This window comes from Stegostoma tigrinum, chromosome 5, assembly GCF_030684315.1.
Source record: "Stegostoma tigrinum isolate sSteTig4 chromosome 5, sSteTig4.hap1, whole genome shotgun sequence".
NCBI lineage: Eukaryota > Metazoa > Chordata > Chondrichthyes > Orectolobiformes > Stegostomatidae > Stegostoma > Stegostoma tigrinum.
Window position 1 is genome coordinate 39,344,849 of NC_081358.1, and position 19,760 is coordinate 39,364,608.

Below are 19,760 nucleotides of genomic sequence, written 5' to 3' on the forward strand. Positions count from 1 at the left end.
ATAAAAAGTGATTTCAGGGAGTTAGGATGGAAGCTGCAGAGCAGGACGAACAGAGTAGTGTTCTCTGGTTTAATACCAGTGCCACGAGATAGCGAGGTGAGGAACAGGGAGCGGGCGCAGCTGAACACGTGGCTACGCAGCTGGTGTAGGAGGGAGGGCTTCAGATATGTTGATAATTGGGATGCCTTCTGGGGAAGGTGGGACCTGTACAAGAAGGACGGGTTGCATCTGAACTGGAAGGGGACCAATGTCCTGGGTGGAAGGTTTGCTCGAGTAGTTCGAGAGGGTTTAAACTAGTATGGCAGGGGGGTGGGAACCTGAGCTGTATACCAGAGGTGAGCGTTGATGCAGGTGAGGCAGTAGCAAGAGGTAGACCAGCTAGTGGGAAGGATTTTCCTGGGAAGGAACCAAGGGATCGGTTAAAGTGTGTTTGCTTTAATGCAAGGAGTATCCGGAATAAAAGTGATGAACTTAGAGCATGAATCAGTACCTGGTGCTATGATGTTGTGGCCATAACAGACATGGGTTTCTCATGGGCAGGAATGGTTGCTGGATGTTCCAGGGTTTAGAACATTTAAAAAGAATAGGGAGGGGGGGAAAAAGAGGAGGGGGTGTAGCACTACTAATCAGAGAGGGTATCACAGCTACAGAAGCTTCCTTTGTCGAGGAAGATCTGCCTACTGAGTCAGTATGGGTGGAAATTAGGAACAGCAAGGGAGTAGTCACCTCGTTAGGGGTTTACTACAGGCCCCCCAATAGCAGCAGGGAGATTGAAGAAAGCATAGGTTGACAGATTTTGGAAAAGTGTGCACGCAGTAGGGTTGTTGTAATGGGTGACTTTAACTTTCCTAATATTGATTGGAACCTCCTTCGAGCAGAAGATTTGAATGGAGCTGTTTTTGTAAGGTGTGTTCAGGAGGGTTTCCTAACGCAGTACGTTGACAGGCCGACGAGGGGAGAGGCCATTCTAGACTTGGTGCTCGGAAACGAGCCGGGGCAGGTATCAGATCTTGTGGTGGGAGAGCATTTTGGTGATAGTGACCATAACTGCCTCACATTCTACATAGCTATGGAGAAGGAGAGGATTAGGCAGAATGGGAGGATATTTAATTGGGGAAGAGGAAACTATGATGCGATTAGACATGAGTTAGGAAGCATGGACTGGGAGCAGTTGTTCCATGGTAAGGGAACTATAGACATGTGGAGACGGTTTAAGGAACAGTTGTTGGGAGTGATGAGTAAATATGTCCCTCTGAGACAGGCAAGAAGGGGTAAGATTAAGGAACCTTGGATGACGAGAGCGGTGGAGCTTCTAGTGAAAAGGAAGAAGGTAGCTTACATAAGGTGGAGGAAGCTAGGGTCAAGTTCAGCTAGAGAGGATTACATGCAGGCAAGGAAGGAGCTCAAAAATGGTCTGAGGAGAGCCAGGAGGGGGCACGAGAAAGGCTTGGCAGAAGGAATCCGGGAAAACACAAAGGCATTTTACACTTACGTGAGGAATAAGAGAATGGTCAAAGAAAGAGTAGGGCCGATCAGGGATAGCATAGGGAACTTGTGTGTGGAGCCTGAGGAGGTAGGGGAAGCCCTAAATGAGTTTTTTGCTTCTGTCTTTACGAAAGAAACCAACTTTGTAGTGAAAGAAACCTTTGAAGAGCAGGTGTGCATGCTGGAATGGATAGAGATAGACGAAGCTGATGTGCTGAAAATTTTGTCAAACATTAAGATTGACAAGTCGCCAGGCCCGGATCAGATTTGTCCTCGGCTGCTTTGGGAAGCGAGAAATGCAATTGCTTCGCCACTTGCGAAGATCTTTGCATCCTCGTTCTCCACTGGAGTCGTACCTGAGGACTGGAGAGAGGCAAATGTAATTCCTCTCTTCAAGAAAGGAAATAGGGAAATCCCCGGCAATTATAGACCGGTAAGTCTCACGTCTGTCGTCTGCAAGGTGTTAGAAAGGATTCTGAGGGATAAGATTTATGACCATCTGGAAGAGCATGGCTTGATCAAATACAGTCAACACGGCTTTGTGAGGGGTAGGTCATGCCTTACAAACCTTATCGAGTTTTTTGAGGATGTGACTAGAAAAGTTGATGAGGGTCGAGCTGTGGATGTGGTGTATATGGACTTCAGTAAGGCATTTGATAAGGTTCCCCATGGTAGGCTCATTCATAAGGTCAGGAGGAATGGGATACAGGGGAACTTAGCTGCTTGGATACAGAATTGGCTGGCCAACAGAAGACAGCGAGTGGTAGTAGAAGGAAAATATTCTGCCTGGAAGTCAGTGGTGAGTGGAGTTCCACAGGGCTCTGTCCTTGGGCCTCTACTGTTTGTAATTTTTATTAATGACTTGGACGAGGGAATTGAAGGATGGGTCAGCAAGTTTGCAGACGACACAAAGGTCGGAGGTGTCGTTGACAGTGTAGAGGGTTGTTGTAGGCTGCAGCGGGACATTGACAGGATGCAGAGATGGGCTGAGAGGTGGCAGATGGAGTTCAACCTGGATAAATGCGAGGTGATGCATTTTGGAAGGTCGAATTTGAAAGCTGAGTACAGGATTAAGGATAGGATTCTTGGCAGCGTGGAGGAACAGAGGGATCTTGGTGTGCAGATACATAGATCCCTTAAAATGGCCACCCAAGTGGACAGGGTTGTTAAGAAAGCATATGGTGTTTTGGCTTTCATTAACAGGGGGATTGAGTTTAAGAGTCGTGAGATCTTGTTGCAGCTCTATAAAACTTTGGTTAGACCGCACTTGGAATACTGCGTCCAGTTCTGGGCGCCCTATTATAGGAAAGATGTGGATGCTTTGGAGAGGGTTCAGAGGAGGTTTACCAGGATGCTGCCTGGACTGGAGGGCTTATCTTATGAAGAGAGGTTGACTGAGCTCGGTCTCTTTTCATTGGAGAAAAGGAGGAGGAGAGGGGACCTAATTGAGGTATACAAGATAATGAGAGGCATAGATAGAGTTGATAGCCAGAGACTATTTCCCAGGGCAGAAATGGCTAGCACGAGGGGTCATAGTTTTAAGCTGGTTGGTGGAAAGTATAGAGGGGATGTCAGAGGCAGGTTCTTTACGCAGAGAGTTGTGAGAGCATGGAATGCGTTGCCAGCAGCAGTTGTGGAAGCAAGGTCATTGGGGTCATTTAAGAGACTGCTGGACATGTATATGGTCACAGAAATTTGAGGGTGCATACATGAGGATCAATGGTCGGCACAACATTGTGGGCTGAAGGGCCTGTTCTGTGCTGTACTGTTCTATGTTCTATGTTCTATCTATGTTCTAAGGTTACGGGGAAAAAGTTGGAGAATGGTGATGAGAAACTTGTCAGCCATGATTGGACAGTCTCAATGGACCAAATGGCCTAATTTCTGCTCCTGTGTCTTATTTTAATTTCAGCAAGAGATGCTCAGTGTTGTATGAGCACGTTCAAATGGAAAACTACCCTTAATTTATACAGGTGAGAACTGACCAAAAGAAATTAACTCTGGCTTCGTAAATTTCCATGAGAATCCAGGATTCACTTAATGTTGTGATATTTTTAAGAATACAAGCATTTACTATACCTAGTTTAGTATCTAACCAAAAAGGATGGAGGTGTGAAGCATGGAATAATTCTAGTGTAGAGTCTGCTTCCATAAATAATTTCAGAAGGAAAGCAAAGATAAGGCACTTAAAGTTTATGGATTAAGCATGACAGCTCTTGCTAATTGTTTGAATGGCCTTATTTGTGCTGAAAGATTCTAAGTGAATACTGTTAAATGTGCAATAAACAAATATTAAATGTTGCACTATATATATATGTTACAAAGACAGAATATTGCAGTTCCTGTAGGTCTAAGTGGCTACAAATTTAAAATTTATTCTTTACATAAAATTACAAGATGGCTTATGATGATAATCTGGCAAAACATTTGTATATAACCTTTAATTTTCTGCTGGGATATATAATTCAACTAAAAATAATTTGTCAACAAAAAGACATTGAAAGATTAGTTTTACATTTATGTTACAAACATTCAAAAATACAAAAACTGGAACAAAGTGATTGGAAACACAGGTGCAATGAGCAACATCTACTTGCAAACAGGTTCAAGTTTGACTTAGCTTCCTCACTTCTTTCTCCATTTCCTACAGGCGGTGAAAAAGAAAAAAAAATACAATGACATTCAAAGAGCCCTAGATACCCACACTGTCCCAAATAGCAGACATCTGAATGCATTAAACAAGAGGTTATAAAGAGGCAAATTTCACTTCCTGAGGTAATCTTCTCATTAAGGTTCAATATTAACAGGTGCCCAAATAAAACTGCCAAATATTTGTCATTCACATGTTAATTTTGATGTTGAGCATCAGTAACTTAATCAACTATATAGGATGTCATAGCTGAGCCTAGTTCTATGCCAATTCCAGTAGATTGCTTGAAATGTGGGTTGGCAGGGGCGGGGGGTAAGCAAGAGAACATTTATAGCATTTAGCTCAATTGGTATTGCTGAAACAATAAAGAACTTATTCACAAGAGGAGACCCTAAATACTCCAGAGAGTGAAGAAACAGATGAAAACAAAATACATTAAAAACAAAGTGGATGAAACTTAGGAGGCAGGTTTAGTCATAGATAAATTTCCTAAATACTTCATGTAAAAATAATTAGACAATAACTATCTACAAATCAAAAGAAAATGGTTATTGGGGGTGACATAATTAAGATTTGAATATACTTGAATTCAGTATATAGACAAGAAGGTAAAACAGATAGGCTCACCAAAAGAAGACAAGGTGAGGAAGAGCCAGATTCATCCAGCTATTTCTTCCTCTGGCTCTTCCTCACCTTGTCTTCTTTTTGTGAGCCTGTTTTACCTTCTTGTCAATGTACTGAATTCAAGTATATTCACTCTTAAAACAGTTGAAAATGCTCTTTGTTTCAACTGTTTTAAGAGTGAAGCACTCAGTTTTGGCATTATGATGCAATTAATGAAAATTCATTTTTAATTTCACGTAGCATTATGCGCCATTTAATAGTTTTAACAAGTAGAGAAACTTTAGTTTCAAAGATGAAAGGCCTTGTGACTTACTTGTACCAGCAGAGTCTTGTCAAATTCCTTACGATGATGGTAGATACATTGACTGAGCACTGCATACAGTTTTTCAAGTTGATTTACAGTGAATCGCTCCGTTTTCTGAGTAGCTAGTTTCCAGAGATTCTGCAGACAAACCAGATTGAAGAAACATTTAAAACAGTCAATAATGAATTCATTACTTAAAAAGATTTTGCACTATTCTTGGCTGCATTTCTACATTTGTTTAACCTATGGAATTAGAAACACTAACTTCCGCCTAGCTAATAAGCTGTTCTGACATCACAAATAGAAGGAGCAACATACGAGGGATGGGAATAACAAATACTGAAAACTGCTGGACTAATGAAGCAACTGGCGAGCCAATACACTCAGTAGTAAACTCCACTGTTTGAAAAAATCTTGTAAAATCCTTTTTAATGGTTCAACAGGAATTATTATTTTAAAACATTTTTGTATTACAAGAAGCAGGGCAATCAAATTAATATTAATTCATTTGAAAAGATGTTAGCTCTAGAGATAAAAGAAATACCCAATTGATTAATACAATTACAGAACTAGGAATAAACCATTCAAGTCTAAAAATAATGACAATTTCAATTAGAATGTCAAAATACTCCACATTACAATCTACCTTCAGCCTTTCGTGGTCAACAATTACAGGTGGTATACATTCAGAAAGAACCTCCATTGCTTTCTCTGCATTAATATGTTGTTGCTGTTCCACCCGAGCATGTCTGCTGCGTGTCATACGTAACAGTGCGTATTTATCTATGTGGGGATATAAATAACAACACCTTGTAAAATGGTGCTCCTCTTTTCTGTGGAATCTTGGCAATCATATTTACGTCACTCAAACCTAACAACCAAAAGCATTGGCAGCATTATATTCCTTACATTCTCAGTTGACAATAAGTAGCAGAGGTGTTTAACAAGCACAAATAACTGGGTTCAGCCCTAGTTTCTGCGTGTTGAGAGTAAAAATGGGCAGAAGCCATCAGGGTAACAGAAATACCTAGACATTTCACGTCATGCATACCTCCACAATGAATTAAATGTTGAGCTTGTGGACTGCAAGCAGTGCCAGGATGAAGGTCACAATGAATCGTGGACCTATGCAAATCAGTGACATTGGGCAGGGTGGATAGGGTTGAAATCTAAACAGGGAGAAATGAATGGAGTTGCTGCTGTTGCAGAAGGAATCACCCCAAATACAGTATTCCCCTTTTCACCCTTTCAAACACATTTCTTTTACAAAAAAAGACAAGATGCTTATTTCTGGCTGCAAATACTGAGGTTAATTGAGGTTTTAAAAAGCTAATCCTTTATTTATAAATGGGGAGACATTAGTAGTGTGGGAATGTCACTGGACTCACAATTCAGAGGCACTAGCTAATGGTCTGGGAAACACAGGTTTAAATCCCACCTTGGCAGTTAGTGCAATTTGAAACTAGAAGTGACCATGAAATTCAGTATCATAAACTATCTGGTTCATTAATGTCCTTTGGGGAAGGAAATCTGCTACTGTTTTCCAGTCTAGCCAACATGTGCCTCTAGATCCACAATAAGTGGTTGATTCTTAACTGCCCTCTGAAATGACATGAAAAGCCACTCAGTCCAAGGGAAATGAAGGATGGCTTTCAAATCTGGCCTCATCAGCAATGCGCACTTCCAAGAAAGAAAAGTTTGTATTACAGAGGTTAGCGGAACACCCATTCCAATGCTGCCGCTGCTTCCTCTTCCCCCCACCCCCCAAATAAACAGTTGCTGAGCTGGGACACGTAAAATCCAGCTCAATGAGATCACAGTAGATGACTACCTCTAGCAAACATTACTGGTTAGATGGAGGGGAAAGAAAGAGAATTTTTAAAAATGAATTTTTTAACCATCTGTGAGATAACTAATCATCTAAGATTACAATATAAATGGAAAATTATAAGATCAGAAAAAAAGCTGTAATGTCTGCACAAAATTAAAGAGAAAAGAAAATCCACATCCTAATTTTTTAAACAAGGTGGCACAATGTAAGATACTAGTGTTCCATTTCCAAATATTTTAACAAGATATTGCACAACCACATTGCTGTGCCTTGGGGGTTACAGACCTGGGCAAATCACACTATTCAGCCTTGGGTTACGTGGGGAGGAATGAGAAGTGCTAGGTTTAATTCCAGGATGCTTCACTGCTTCAATGACACCTTGCTGCCTCCAAACTAAACTGTAAGCAAAACAATAGCCACATGGTTCCATCTTAACCCATTCAAAGTTCACTCCCATTCTGGCTTCCCATTTCTCCCAGGTGCCTATGGTCTCTGCAACTGCTCCAATTCGCCCAACCATAAGGAAGTTAGATTAGATTAGATTCCCTACAGTGTGGAAACAGGCCCTTCGGCCCAACAAGTCCACACTACCCCTTGCAGCATCCTACCCAGACCCATCCCCCAATAACCCACACACCCCTGAACACTATGGGCAATTTAACATAGCCAATTCACCTAATCTGCACATCTTTGGACTGTAGGAGGAAACCGGAGCACCCGGAGGAAACCCACACAGACACGGGGAGAGTGTGCAAACTCCACACAGACAGTCGCCCGAGGCGGGAATCGAACCCGGGTCCCGGGTGCTGTGAGGCTGCAGTGCTAACCACTGAGCCACCGTGCCGCCCTTTTTCTGCTGGACTTTTCTTCCCTCCCATCCCCCTTGACAAGAGACAGACACATTACTGAATAAATAAGTAAAGTGGAGCCAAGTACATTAGCATGCAATCATGCAAACAGAAGAAGCCCCTGCCTTAGAAATTCATGTACATTGACCTAGACAAATTGGGCACTGAAAATATTCAGAATGGGTAAGTCCATAGCGCAACTGATAGTGGACACCTGCTGACAGCTTGTCAGTCGAGACTTCTGGAGTATTGGACTTGGAAGTTAGTCTAAATGGAGCAATTAATACCTGTGGTTCTATCCAATTAAGTCTATTCCAATTTCTTTTTGGTCCCAACCCATCTCTGAGGAAAAAAAATGTTAAAACTCTGACATGCTCAACAAGTCCTAAATTTCATTTACATGGAAATGAAAAAAAAAGCTTAAAAAGCAGATGTTACTCAAGAATACACAATCAACTCGAAATGAAACTCTGATTAAGACAGCAAGGTAAAATTATAAAAACAAATGACCTGCAGTTACTTTGTCCTTTAATGACCTCAGTACGTCGCAGTCAATACAATTTACTTCTGAAGCACAGTTACTTTCAGCTAGGTTTAAAAGTAGTAGTAGTGACATAGTGGTAATGTCACATACCTAATGACCCAATGTCAGGCTAATTTTGGTGAAATTTTAATTCAATAAAAATGTGGAATAAAAGGCCAACCTAACTGTGATACCTAAAAAAAGTCAACTGTCATCAAAATCCATCTTGTTCACTAATGTCCTTTAGGGAGGGATATTTGCCTTTATTTTCATCTGACTTGAGACTCTCAGCAACTTGGCTGACTCTTAATTGCCTTGTGAGCAATTAGGAATGGGCAACAAATGCTGGCCTAGCCAAATGGTACACACTTTCACAAATGAAAAACAACAGCACCCAAATTCTGAACAAAAAGCCCCACAAACACCAATGACTGTTCTGATGACTATTTAAGGGATAAAATAAGGGCCCTACTGAAACAAGTCCCCCGCTCTTTGAACAATACCGAAGGGTTATTTTTTAAAAACATACACTTCTAACATTCACTATTTCAGTTTGTTCGCTATATGATTAAGGGACTCTACTAATCTGATAGGCATGTTGAAAAGTAATGTCATTTTGCTATGTCCATAATAGAGTTACACAAAAATTATTTACATTGATTCTTCCAGTGCTAGAGAAGAAGTAGTGACTGTGGCTTATTCTATTCCGAAGATTTAACATGATGCAACTGATGGTAAAGTTAAGCAGCTTTAGGAAAACATAAGTAAATATATATAATTAAATAAAAATAGCCAAGTCATTAATTAGAACTCGTGTACAACATGTAGGAGCTCCTGTGTTCCAGTATGGTCTGGTGCAAGCATGTTTGCTGTAAGCACTTAGTGTCTGAGTAGCTTGTGTTTATGAGCTGGAGGCTGACTTAGGGATGCTGGGACACATCAGGAGGGGAGCAAGTTACCTGGATTCTTTGCACCAAGAGGCAGTCACAGCCCTTAAGTTTGTGTTTGTCTGATTTGGTCAGTCTTCAGGCACAGGAGAGTTCGATGGTGGAGGTTCATTATGCTAATACTGGGGAAAGTCGGACTGTCCTGTGGGGAGTTATGGTTTCAACTGGGCCTGTATTCATGAGCGTTTAAAAAGATGATGGGGGGATCTGATTGAAATACAGAAAGTTCGAACTGAGCCAGATGAACTCAATGCAGGGAAGCTATTTTCCCTGTTTAGGGGGCTAGAACCAGGGGTCACAGTCTCAGGATTTGGGATAGATCAGTTAGGACTAGGATGAGGAAAACATCTCTTCATTGAAGCAGAGCGAATCTGTGAAATTTTCAACCACAGAAGACTGTGGAGGCCATCACTGAATGTATTCAAGAACAAGACAAGGTGGCTCAGTTGCTCAGCACTGCTGCCTCACAGTGCCAGTGACCTGTTTTGATTCCACCCTTGGGTAACTGTCCATGTGGAGTTTGTACATTCTCCCTGTGTCTGTGTGGGTTTCCAACAGGTGCTTAGGTTTCTTCCCACAGTCCAAAAATATGCAGGCAAAGTGGATGAGGCATGGTAAATACACAGTTGTGGGGCAAGGATGGAGGGGCCAGTCTTGGACACGATGCACTTCGAAGGGTCAGTATAGACTTAATCAGCTGAATACATTTTGCATTGTAGGGATTCTTTGATTCTGTGATACATTTTTAGATGTTAAAAGCATCAATAAGTATACAGGAAAGTGGGAATATAATATCGAGATGTAAGATCAGCCATGATCTTATTGAATGGTGGACTTGGCTTGAAGGGCTGATTGGCCTGTTCCTGCTTCTAGTTTCCATGTTCTTCTGTGACTGAATGAGGCTGATAGCGGAACTAGAAGGCATGAGCTTTAGGGTGGTTGTGCAAATTGACTATCACACTGTGGTAAAAAAACACTTTTAATGGGGCTTGATAAACACAACGTAGTAGTCAGTGGGATTGACTCTATTCTGTGCAGCAAAGAGTGAGAGTCTGTAACTGTGGAAGCCATTGCCACAGAAGACTGCAAAGGCTAAGTCATTAAGTGTATTTAAGACAGAGATAAATATGTTTGTGGACTAGTAAGTGCATCAAGAGTTACGGGGAGGTCGCAGGAGAATGGGGTTCAGAAGTATGTCAGCCGTGCTTGAATGACAGAGCAGACTCAGTGTGCAGAATGGCCTAATGCTGCCCGTACATCTTACGGTCTTTTTTGCTCAGACGGGAAAAGACCTTGCGGTGGGAGGTGGAGAATCCAGTCATTGCAGGCCGGACAAAAAAGGCGTTTGTGAATATTTGTAATGAGGAATTTGGCACCGTGAAGCAGAGCCTTCAATGTCATAATCTCTGGATGCATAAGGTTGGAGGTTGATAGTATCGCGGGCTATTGCAGGCTTCAGCAAGACATTGACAGTATGCAGAAAGGCTTATTTCCATGCAGTGTGCCACCAAGATTCTAACTCCAGACAAACATATCCATCTTCTTTGCACTCAATCTGACTCCTACGAGCAGGGAGCTTTCCCTCCATTCCCGTTAAAACCAGTTTTGCTCGGTTCCCTGGGTGCCACATTTGGTCAAATGTGGCCTTGATGTCAAGAACAATCACTCTCGCCCTCACTCCCTCACCTCTTTTGTCCATATTTGAACCAGAGCATCAATGAGGCCAGGAGCTGGGTGACCCTGGTAGATACCCAACAGCGTGTAGTGAGTAGGTAATGCCTTTATTTTCACCTACTGCAGTCCCAATCATGCAACTATGTCAATTGCTACCCCCTGCCAAGCGCTGGAAGCCTCCCCAGAGTTATCCACAGAGCAGAAAATTTGTGTCAAGAAGACGAGGACCTGCCCTGTCAAATTTCATGTGGATGTGCTGTTGCACATGCACAAAGCGTGATTAAAGGGAGTCAGCATGGCTTTGAGAGTGGCGGGTCATGTCTTACAAATCTTATTGAGTTCTTTGAGGAAGTCATGAGACAGGTTGACGAGGGTCAAGCAATGGATGTGGTGTACGTGGACTTCAGCAAGGAATTTGATAAGGTTTCCCACGACAGGCTCATTCATAAAGTCAGGAGGTATGGAAATCAGGGTGATTTGGCTGTCTGGATTCAGAATTGGTTGGCTGACAGGAGGCAGAGAGTGGTTGTAGATGGTAAATATTCTGCCTGGAGGTCAGTGCTGAGTGGTGACCCGCTGGGGTCTGTTCTTGGGCCTCTGCTCTTTGTAGTTTTTACAAATGACTTCGATGTGGAGGTTGAGGGATGGGTTAGTATGTTTGCTGATGACACAAAGGTTGGATGTGCCGTTGATAGTATCGAGGGCTATTGCAGGCTTCAGCAAGACATTGACAGTATGCAGTGGTGGGCTGAGAAATGGCAAATGGAGTTCAACTTGGATAAATGCGAGGTGATGCATTTTGGAAGGTTGAATTTAAATGCTGAATATAGGATTAAAGGCAGGATTCTCGGCAGTGTGGAGGAACAGCGGGATCTTGGTGTTCAAGTGCATAGCTCCCTCAAAGTTGCCACACAAGTGGATAAGAGTGTTAAGAAATCAGATGGTGTTTTGGCTTTCATGAACAGCGGGATCGAGTTTCAGAGCCGCGAGGTTATGCTGCAGCTCTACAAAACCCTGGTGAGACCACACTGGAATAGTGTGTCCAATTCCGGTTGCCCTATTACAGGCAAGATGTGGAGGCTTTGGAGAGGGTGCAAAGGAGGTTTACCAGGTTGAGGAGGTTGACTGAGCTCGGACTTTTCTCTCTGGAGAGAAGGAAGAAGAGAGGTGACCTGATCGAGGTGTACAAGGTAATGAGAGGCATGGATAGAGTCGATAGCCAGAGACTTTTCCCCAGGGCAGGATTGACTGCCACAAGGCATAGTTTTAAGCTGTTAGGAGGAAGGTATAGAGGAGATGTCAGAGGGAGGTTCTTCACCCAGAGAGTTGTGAGTGCATGGAATACTTTGCCAGTGGTAGTCATGGAAGCAGAGCCATTCGTGACATTTAAGCGACTGCTGGACATGCACATGGATAGCAGTGAATTGAGGGGAATGTAAGTTAGGTTAGGCTATTTTTGGATTGGGATTATTCCACGGCACAACATCGTGGGCCGAAGGGCCTGTACTGTGCTATACTTTTCTATCCAGTATAATATGATTGAACTGACTTCCTGTCGGCAAAAAAGCTCAAAAATAAATACACACACACACACAAACAATATACATCACATACACTCAGACCTGCAGAATGATGTGTTTTGTCAGTCGTCTTCTCCTTGTGGTCACTTGACTCGAGTTGCTGTTTTTTAAAACAATCTTCTTCAACCAGTTCTTTTTCTTCAAATTTTGCCTCATTAGAAGAGAGCATTTTCTTCTTGGACATGTTCACACCAGCAGAGATCAGTGCATCATCAGACTGGATTTCAATAAATTCCTTAGTCAATGTTTTTACGCACCCATTGTGGAGACTTTGGGCTGGCGGAGTTTCCATGGAGTAATCTCCATTGCAGTCTGTTTGAACTACATTTGAATCATTGTGATTTTTTATTCTCTCAATGGAGTTATCACCAAAACCATCCTCTGCATCTCTGATATTTGGTGAAGATCTCTTGCGCTTGTTGGTGCGTACATCACAATCCCAGCGATTAGATCTCCGAAGTTTCTTCTTTGATTGAACTACTTAAATAATATCATGAAATAACATCAGAATAATTCCTAATACAATGTGATTACTAAACAATAGGTTTCCCCCCCACAACAAATAGAACATATATACAATCAACCCTCATGCTTTTTCATAATTCATGGGATGATGGTGGTTGCTGAATAGGCTTGTATTTATTGCCAATCCCTCATTACCCTTCAGAATGTGATGTGCTACCTTCTTAAACCGCTGCAGTCCATTTTGTATAAGTTACAACCTCTGACCTATTCTTGTAGCCAAAGTTCTATAATGACAAGTCCAGTTTCTGGTCAATCATGGCCCTCAAAATGTCATGAATCATAATTTCTAAACATCAGTCCAACTTAAACAGAGGTCTCAGATGGAATGAAATTAATTGCTTGCATGTAATTTTAAAAAAAAGTTATTTTATAAAAGTGAGAGCCATTCAGATCTGTTTTAAAAGGTTGTACCTACAGATAGATTTCTTTCTGAAATATATAAAGTGCTTTCAGTAAGTTAAGAGTTATTACCAAATAAACCTATTCTTGGTTTAATAATGTTGATTCCAAATTTATTTACTGTTTAAAAAGAACCCGAAGTTTTGCAGAAACAAAAATTTATTTCCTTGATTTAGGTGTTTTATCAGTGTGAATTTTGTTAGTCTGGCCATCTCAATAAGGTACATCAGCATCAATGCTTTGGATTGCTGCCCTTCCTTTCTTCAAAACCCACTGATGCATTGGCCATAAAAGTCACCCTAAACTACTTTACCCCAAATGCTTTTGCTCATAAACAAGCTTAGACAGCACAGGGTCATCCAAACACAGACTAGTGAAAGATAGGTCTGAGGATCAGTAGGTACCATGATCAACCATGGTCATTTGTTATTGCAATCAACTTCCAAGCTGGGTCAGGAGCACTGTAGTCAAAAAGCAGGAACGCTCACCAATATTTGCTTTTACCTACATCCATTTAGGACAATTGTAGCTAGATGGCAGCAGCATAACTATGAAGAACTAAACTGGTACTGATCACATGAATTAAACCAAGATACCCAATCACACACTGTTTACCAACTAAAGTCATGATTGGAAAACAGAAGTTTGCATCGTTTTGCAGCCATAAGTATTAACATCCAACAATTCATGTTGGTTGAAGATAGATAGTGCTTTATTGTAATACATGGCTTTAGTGATTAGAAAGAGGTAAGCCATGTGGACCAAACAGAATGAATTCCTTGTTTGACCAGGTTAACAGCCCCAATCAGGGAACTCTGGCTGACAGACTACCACAGGAGTGGGCCTTGAGCTAGTAAGGTCAGTGTCACGTAAATAAAAGGTGACTTGGTGACAGGATACCTGTCTTGGTGAAGCCATTTCATGGGGACATGAGAAAATCATACCCCCGTACAGATTCATTCACAACAGTCTTTGAGTTGGAAAAAGCATTTCTGCCATCAAGCTGCGAATTAGGAAGGTCGACTAATTCAATCCTACTGAAGATGTGGCCCAGTAGGTGGAAAGGAGGAGTTATTTATTCCCGAGAAAATGACATTGGGACAGATGAAGGTCAACAAGTTATCCTCCTGACCGCTTGTAGAGCTGAAACTCTTTTGGTTACTGGGAGCCTAACTGCCCACAAGGCACCAGAAACAGAAACCTGTCGAGTTTACAGATTTAGCTAAGGAACACTAAAACCCCAAACCTCTCTAATCCTGTGACACTTCCAGTTTTACTTGGCATTTGAGAACCAGGGAAATAAGACTGAGACGATTGGTGGAGGCATGTGCTTTTTGTTCAACCCTAAGTGAGGTACTAAGACCCCATTTGGTACATGCGATTAAAAGATGTGGCCAAGCAAAAGCAGCTACTAGCTGAAGCCCAACTGGATTTCAAATAAACACAGTCACTACAACTGGCTTTGTCATTTGATAATGCAGCAAATGGAGCTTATGAGTTATAGGATATGCTGACGGAAGTTGATAGCCTTGCCAGGCCAACTAAGCTTGAAGAACATCAGAATGAAGACCTCACTCAGTACTTGTATTTGGAAAGGCAAGGACTGATTATGAATAGTCAACATAGCTTTGAGCATGGGAAATCGTCTCGCTAACTTAATTGAGTTTTTTGAAAAAATAACAAAAAGGATCTATATGCACTTCAGTAAAGGTATGACAAGGTTCCTTATGGTAGACTGGTTAGCAAGGTTGGATCACACAGAAGAGGGAGAACTAGCTGTTTGGGTACAGAACTGGCTCGAAGGTAGAAGACAGAGGGTGATGGTGGAGGGTTGCTTGATAGATGGAAGCCTGTGACCAGCAGTGTACCACAAGGATCAATGCTGGGTCCACTGCTTTTCATCATTTATATAAGTGATTTGAATGTGAACATAGGAGGTATGATAATTAAGTTGGCAGATGACACCAAAATTGGTGGTGTAGTGGACAGTGAAGAAAGTTACCTCAGAGTACAATGGGATCTGGATCAGATGGGCTAATGGATCAAGGATTGGCAGATAGAGTTTAATTTAGGCAAACGTGAAGTACTGCATTTTGGAAAGACAAATCAAGGCAGGACCTACAAATTTATTGGTAAGGTCCCGAGTGTGTTGTTGAACAAAGGAATCTTGGAGCACAGGTTCACTTTCAAGGAACTACAGAGTCACAGGTAGATAAGACAGTAAACACAGCATTTGGTACACTTGCCTTTATTGGTCAGTGCATTGAGTATAGGAGTTGGGAGATCATATTGTAGCTGTATAGAACATTGGTTAGGCCACTTTTGGGATACTGCATGTAAGTCTCGACTCCCCTGCTATAGGAAAGATGTTGTGAAACTTGAAAGAGTTCAGAAAAGATTGACAAGCATATTGCCAGGGTTGGAGGATTTAAGCTATAGGGAGAGGCTGAAAAGACTGGGCTATCTTCCCTGGAGTGTTGTTGGATGAAGGATGACTTTATAGAGGTTTATAAAATCATGAGGGGAATGGTGAAGAGATTTTTTTCTCTGGGGTGGGAGAGTACAAAACTAGAGGGCACAGATTTAAGGTGAGAAAGGAAAAGATTTAAAAGGGATCTAAGGGGTAACTTTTTCACAGAGGGTGGTGCATATATGGAATAAGCTGTCAGAGGAAGTGGTCGATGCTGGTACAATTACAACATTTAAAGACATCTAGATCAGTATATGAATAGAAAGGGTTTAGACGGATATAGGCTAAATGTTGGCAAATGGGACTAGATTTATTTAGGATATCTCTATGACTTTAAGATATGAACTGAACAGAGGTACTATAGGGCAGCCCACAGCAAAACTCCAGGATAAAGCCAAACTTCATGCAAAGTTATTTTTCTTGAGGGTCTGGGTGACAGACCATTGTAGTTGCTGCCAGTATGTGGACTCAAGACGGCAAGAGAATCCCACTAAGCCTGAATTGAGTAACAGAACTCATAGTATGTAGGAGAATCTACACCTGGTTTGGAACTGTTAAATTGTTTAGCAACATCCAAATCAGAACCAATCAAAATAAATGTCTGGTAACACGATCACCTAGTTCTAATGGAGGTTGATACCAGCATGGCTGCATCAGTGATTGTGGAACTTGTCTTTGATAAACTTGCTTTGGACTCCAGCCCTTAAGTTTACACAAGCCTCGGCCAAGCCAAGAACCTATGCTGGGGATCCCCTAAATATTAAGGGTACAACTTCAGTTCCAGTCTCATGAGAAGCAGCTGGTTCAGTTACCACTGATTGAACTAAACGGCTCAGGCCTGAGCTTTATGGGGCGAAATTGATTGAGAAAGACTCCACTTGATTAGCTAAACATTTTTCCATTAGAAAATGGCTGCCTGAGTAAAGTCCTAATTAAATGCCCAGAAGTTTTTTTTCAGGGAAGTCTAGAGTGTCTTGCAAAAGGCCGAAAGCCACCCTGCATGTTGGCCTAGAAGCAATTCCATGATTGTGTAAGGCACTGCAAAAGTTGAGGCAGAAATCAGGGTGTTGCAAACTAAAGGAATCAACAAATCACTACAATTTATGGAATGGACAGCACTGGTTGTACTGATTCTAAAGATTTCAAAAAAATGGTAAACTGCTTTTTGCAGCTGGATAAATACCCAAACCCTCACACAGAGGACTTGTACACAAAACTTTTTTGGGGGGAGTTTTGGTGGTGCTGCCCTTCATGAAACTGGATAAGAGCCATCTGTACCTGCAATTGTGATTAATGACGATTTCTAGAAGTCTGCTATAATTAAAACACATAAGCATTTGTATCAATATATGGGACTACATGTTCAGGTATTATCAGCCATTGAAACTTTCCGGCGGACAATGGAAAACATTTTACAAGGTCTACCCTAGGTTGCCATTTATCTATATGACATGCTAATAACCTGGAAGACCAATAAACAGCAGTGTTAAACATTTCTCCAAGGCAGGTGTACGCCTCAGAAAGGAAAGATGTGTTCCAGGTACCACAAGTAACCTACTTGGGATACGGAGTCAAGAAAACCAGGTTACGCCCATTGGAAGATAAAGTCAGGGTGATCAAAGGTGCCCCAGCTCTCAGGTCTGTACTGCAGCTTTAGGTCTTTCCTTGGGTTGTTGAATTATTATAGAAAATTTATACATAACCTGGTACCCTCACATCTGCTATTGAGAGAGGATCAGCCTTGGAAATGGTTCCGTAGCCAAGATGTAGCCTTTAGGGAAGTGAAGGAGCAGCTATTATCATCTGAGGTGTGGGCACACTATGATCCCAAGCAAAATGTGGTGCTGACATGCGACACTGTCATTGTAGTATTGGCTCACCCATGGTCCAACAGACAGGAACACCTGATAACGTGATTCCTGGACTTGGGCTAATGCTGAACCAAAACACATCCAGATCGAGAAGGTAGGTTTGGTGGTCATCATTGGTGACAGAAAGTTCCACCAATACTTTCACAGACATTAATTTGTAAAAGTAACGGACCACAATCCCTTGTTAAGGCTACTTAAAGAGGACAGGGCCATGCTATCCATAAATTCAAGTCAAATTCAGCATTGAGCTTTTATTCTGAGTGCATACAAATATAAGCTGGAACACTGTCTGAGAGGTCAAGTGGAAAATGTGGATGCCTTATGCCATCTACCCCAGTGCTGCTACTAAAAGAGTCCTTTCTGGTTTTAAACTTTCTGGACACCACTGACAGCATGCGACTGTGGACGTAAGATCCCGTTCTGGCAAAACTAAAACACCAGCTAGTGATGCAGGAAACAGGAGGGCCATCACAACTAGAACTGATATCTTTCTGGACCCAGTGAGACCAGATCATCATAAAGGATGGCAGATTGTTATGGGGAGTAAGAGCAATTGTCCAGAGTAAAGGTTGCCAGCAGATACTGGCTGAACTCCAACAGGATCATCCAGGGGTTTCCAAAAACAAATGAGGCAAAAAGTTATGTCTCATGCCCAGGACTGGATGCTAACATAGCTGTGTTAGTGGGGCAGTGCCTGGAGTGCCAATAAGGACAAAAGTTACCACCAGCAGCTCTCCCATATTTGTGGCAATGGCTGGGTATACCCTGGACTCGGTTACACATCAACTGTGCCTGTCCTTTCATGGACTCCATGTAGTTAATCATTTTGGATGTCCTTTCAAAGTGGCTAGACATAGAGTTCAAACACAGGGACAATGATTGAAAAGCTGCCAACTTTTGTCGTACACAGACTCCCAGGGATGATGGTCGCCAACAATGGGCCATCATTTACCAGCAGCAAATACAAGTATTTTCTAAAGTCGAATGGCATTGGCATGTAAGGATAGCTCCATACCATCCATCATCCAACAGACTGGCGGAAACAGTAGTCCAAACTTTGAAGACAGGCTTAAAGAAGAAGTCTACAGCTTCATAGATACCAAACTATCCTGATTCTTATTTGATTACAGGACCATCCCTCATGCAACTACAGGAATAGCTTCAGCAGAATTGCTAATAGGGAGAAGACTCCGCACCAGGTTAAACCGAACCTTGCCGGACCTTGGTGGGTGGGGGATGTGAAATACAATCAGGAATGCCAATGCCAGGCAAAAGACTCCTTTAAGTGAGAGACAAACCTTTCTGTCCAAATCACGGGAATAGCCCTGCAAGATCAACAGACATGGTTGACGTGAGGTCAGGTCATGTGACATATGAAATTCAGATCAGGGAGGCGGACCTAAATAAGCAACTGGACCACACGAAAGCTGCAACCTTGCAAACAGATAGTAGTAAAACATACCTCTCCCCCTCAGCCTAGTGAAGAAACCTCAGAGGACAAGATGGACGTGGCAGATGTCACAGCCTCGACACCATTACCACCTGACAAAGATGATGAATTTCTTCCGAAACCTTATGGGGAAAGAAGCTGGCTACAGTCTGGTACATACCACCAGTATCCGAGGCAGTCTAAGGAAATGGACCTGGTGCAAAAACACTGCAGGAAAAGCTGCAGGAGAAAGAATGGGCCGATGTCCCAAGACTTGGAAGGGGAAGGGAGTTGTCAGCCTCAATCAGGGAGCCCCAGCTGACAGATATAAACAGGAGTGTCAGGGATTCTGTTCACTCTTGAAGCAGGCTCTGAGCTAGCACGGTCAGTGACATGTACTATGCTTGTATAAATAAAAGGGTGACTTAGTGATGGAGGAGTTATTTTGATGAAAAGCCATTTACTGAAATTAAAATTACACTTATCAATTTTTAAAAAAAATTAACTGCAATTTGCTTTTAAAATAGCTCAAGGGACCACTATAGGTTTTCAAATCACGAGGACTGAGTAAACTCTGGCTGCCCTAATCTGATTTTAGCA

At 42.1% G+C, this 19,760-nt stretch overlaps 1 protein-coding gene across 4 annotated transcripts in view; it reads right to left on the reverse strand.

The window, feature by feature from the left end:
* Positions 1-3,737: 3,737 nt before the first annotated feature.
* Positions 3,738-19,760, reverse strand: part of LOC125451564 (ATPase family AAA domain-containing protein 2-like) — a 62,897-nt gene continuing 46,874 nt past the window's right edge. For 2 of the 4 annotated variants that reach the window (XM_059645948.1, XM_059645945.1), the window contains 4 exons: positions 12,509-12,946; positions 5,710-5,846; positions 5,073-5,201; positions 3,739-4,129 (listed from right to left, as the gene is read on the reverse strand). In XM_059645948.1, coding sequence (XP_059501931.1) covers positions 4,091-4,129; positions 5,073-5,201; positions 5,710-5,846; positions 12,509-12,946 — 743 coding nt within the window. In that variant the 3' untranslated portion in view covers positions 3,739-4,090. Of the gene's footprint in view, positions 4,130-5,072; positions 5,202-5,709; positions 5,847-12,500; positions 12,947-19,760 lie in introns of those variants that run through there. The other 2 variants (XM_059645946.1, XM_059645947.1) reach the window with 2 other exon arrangements.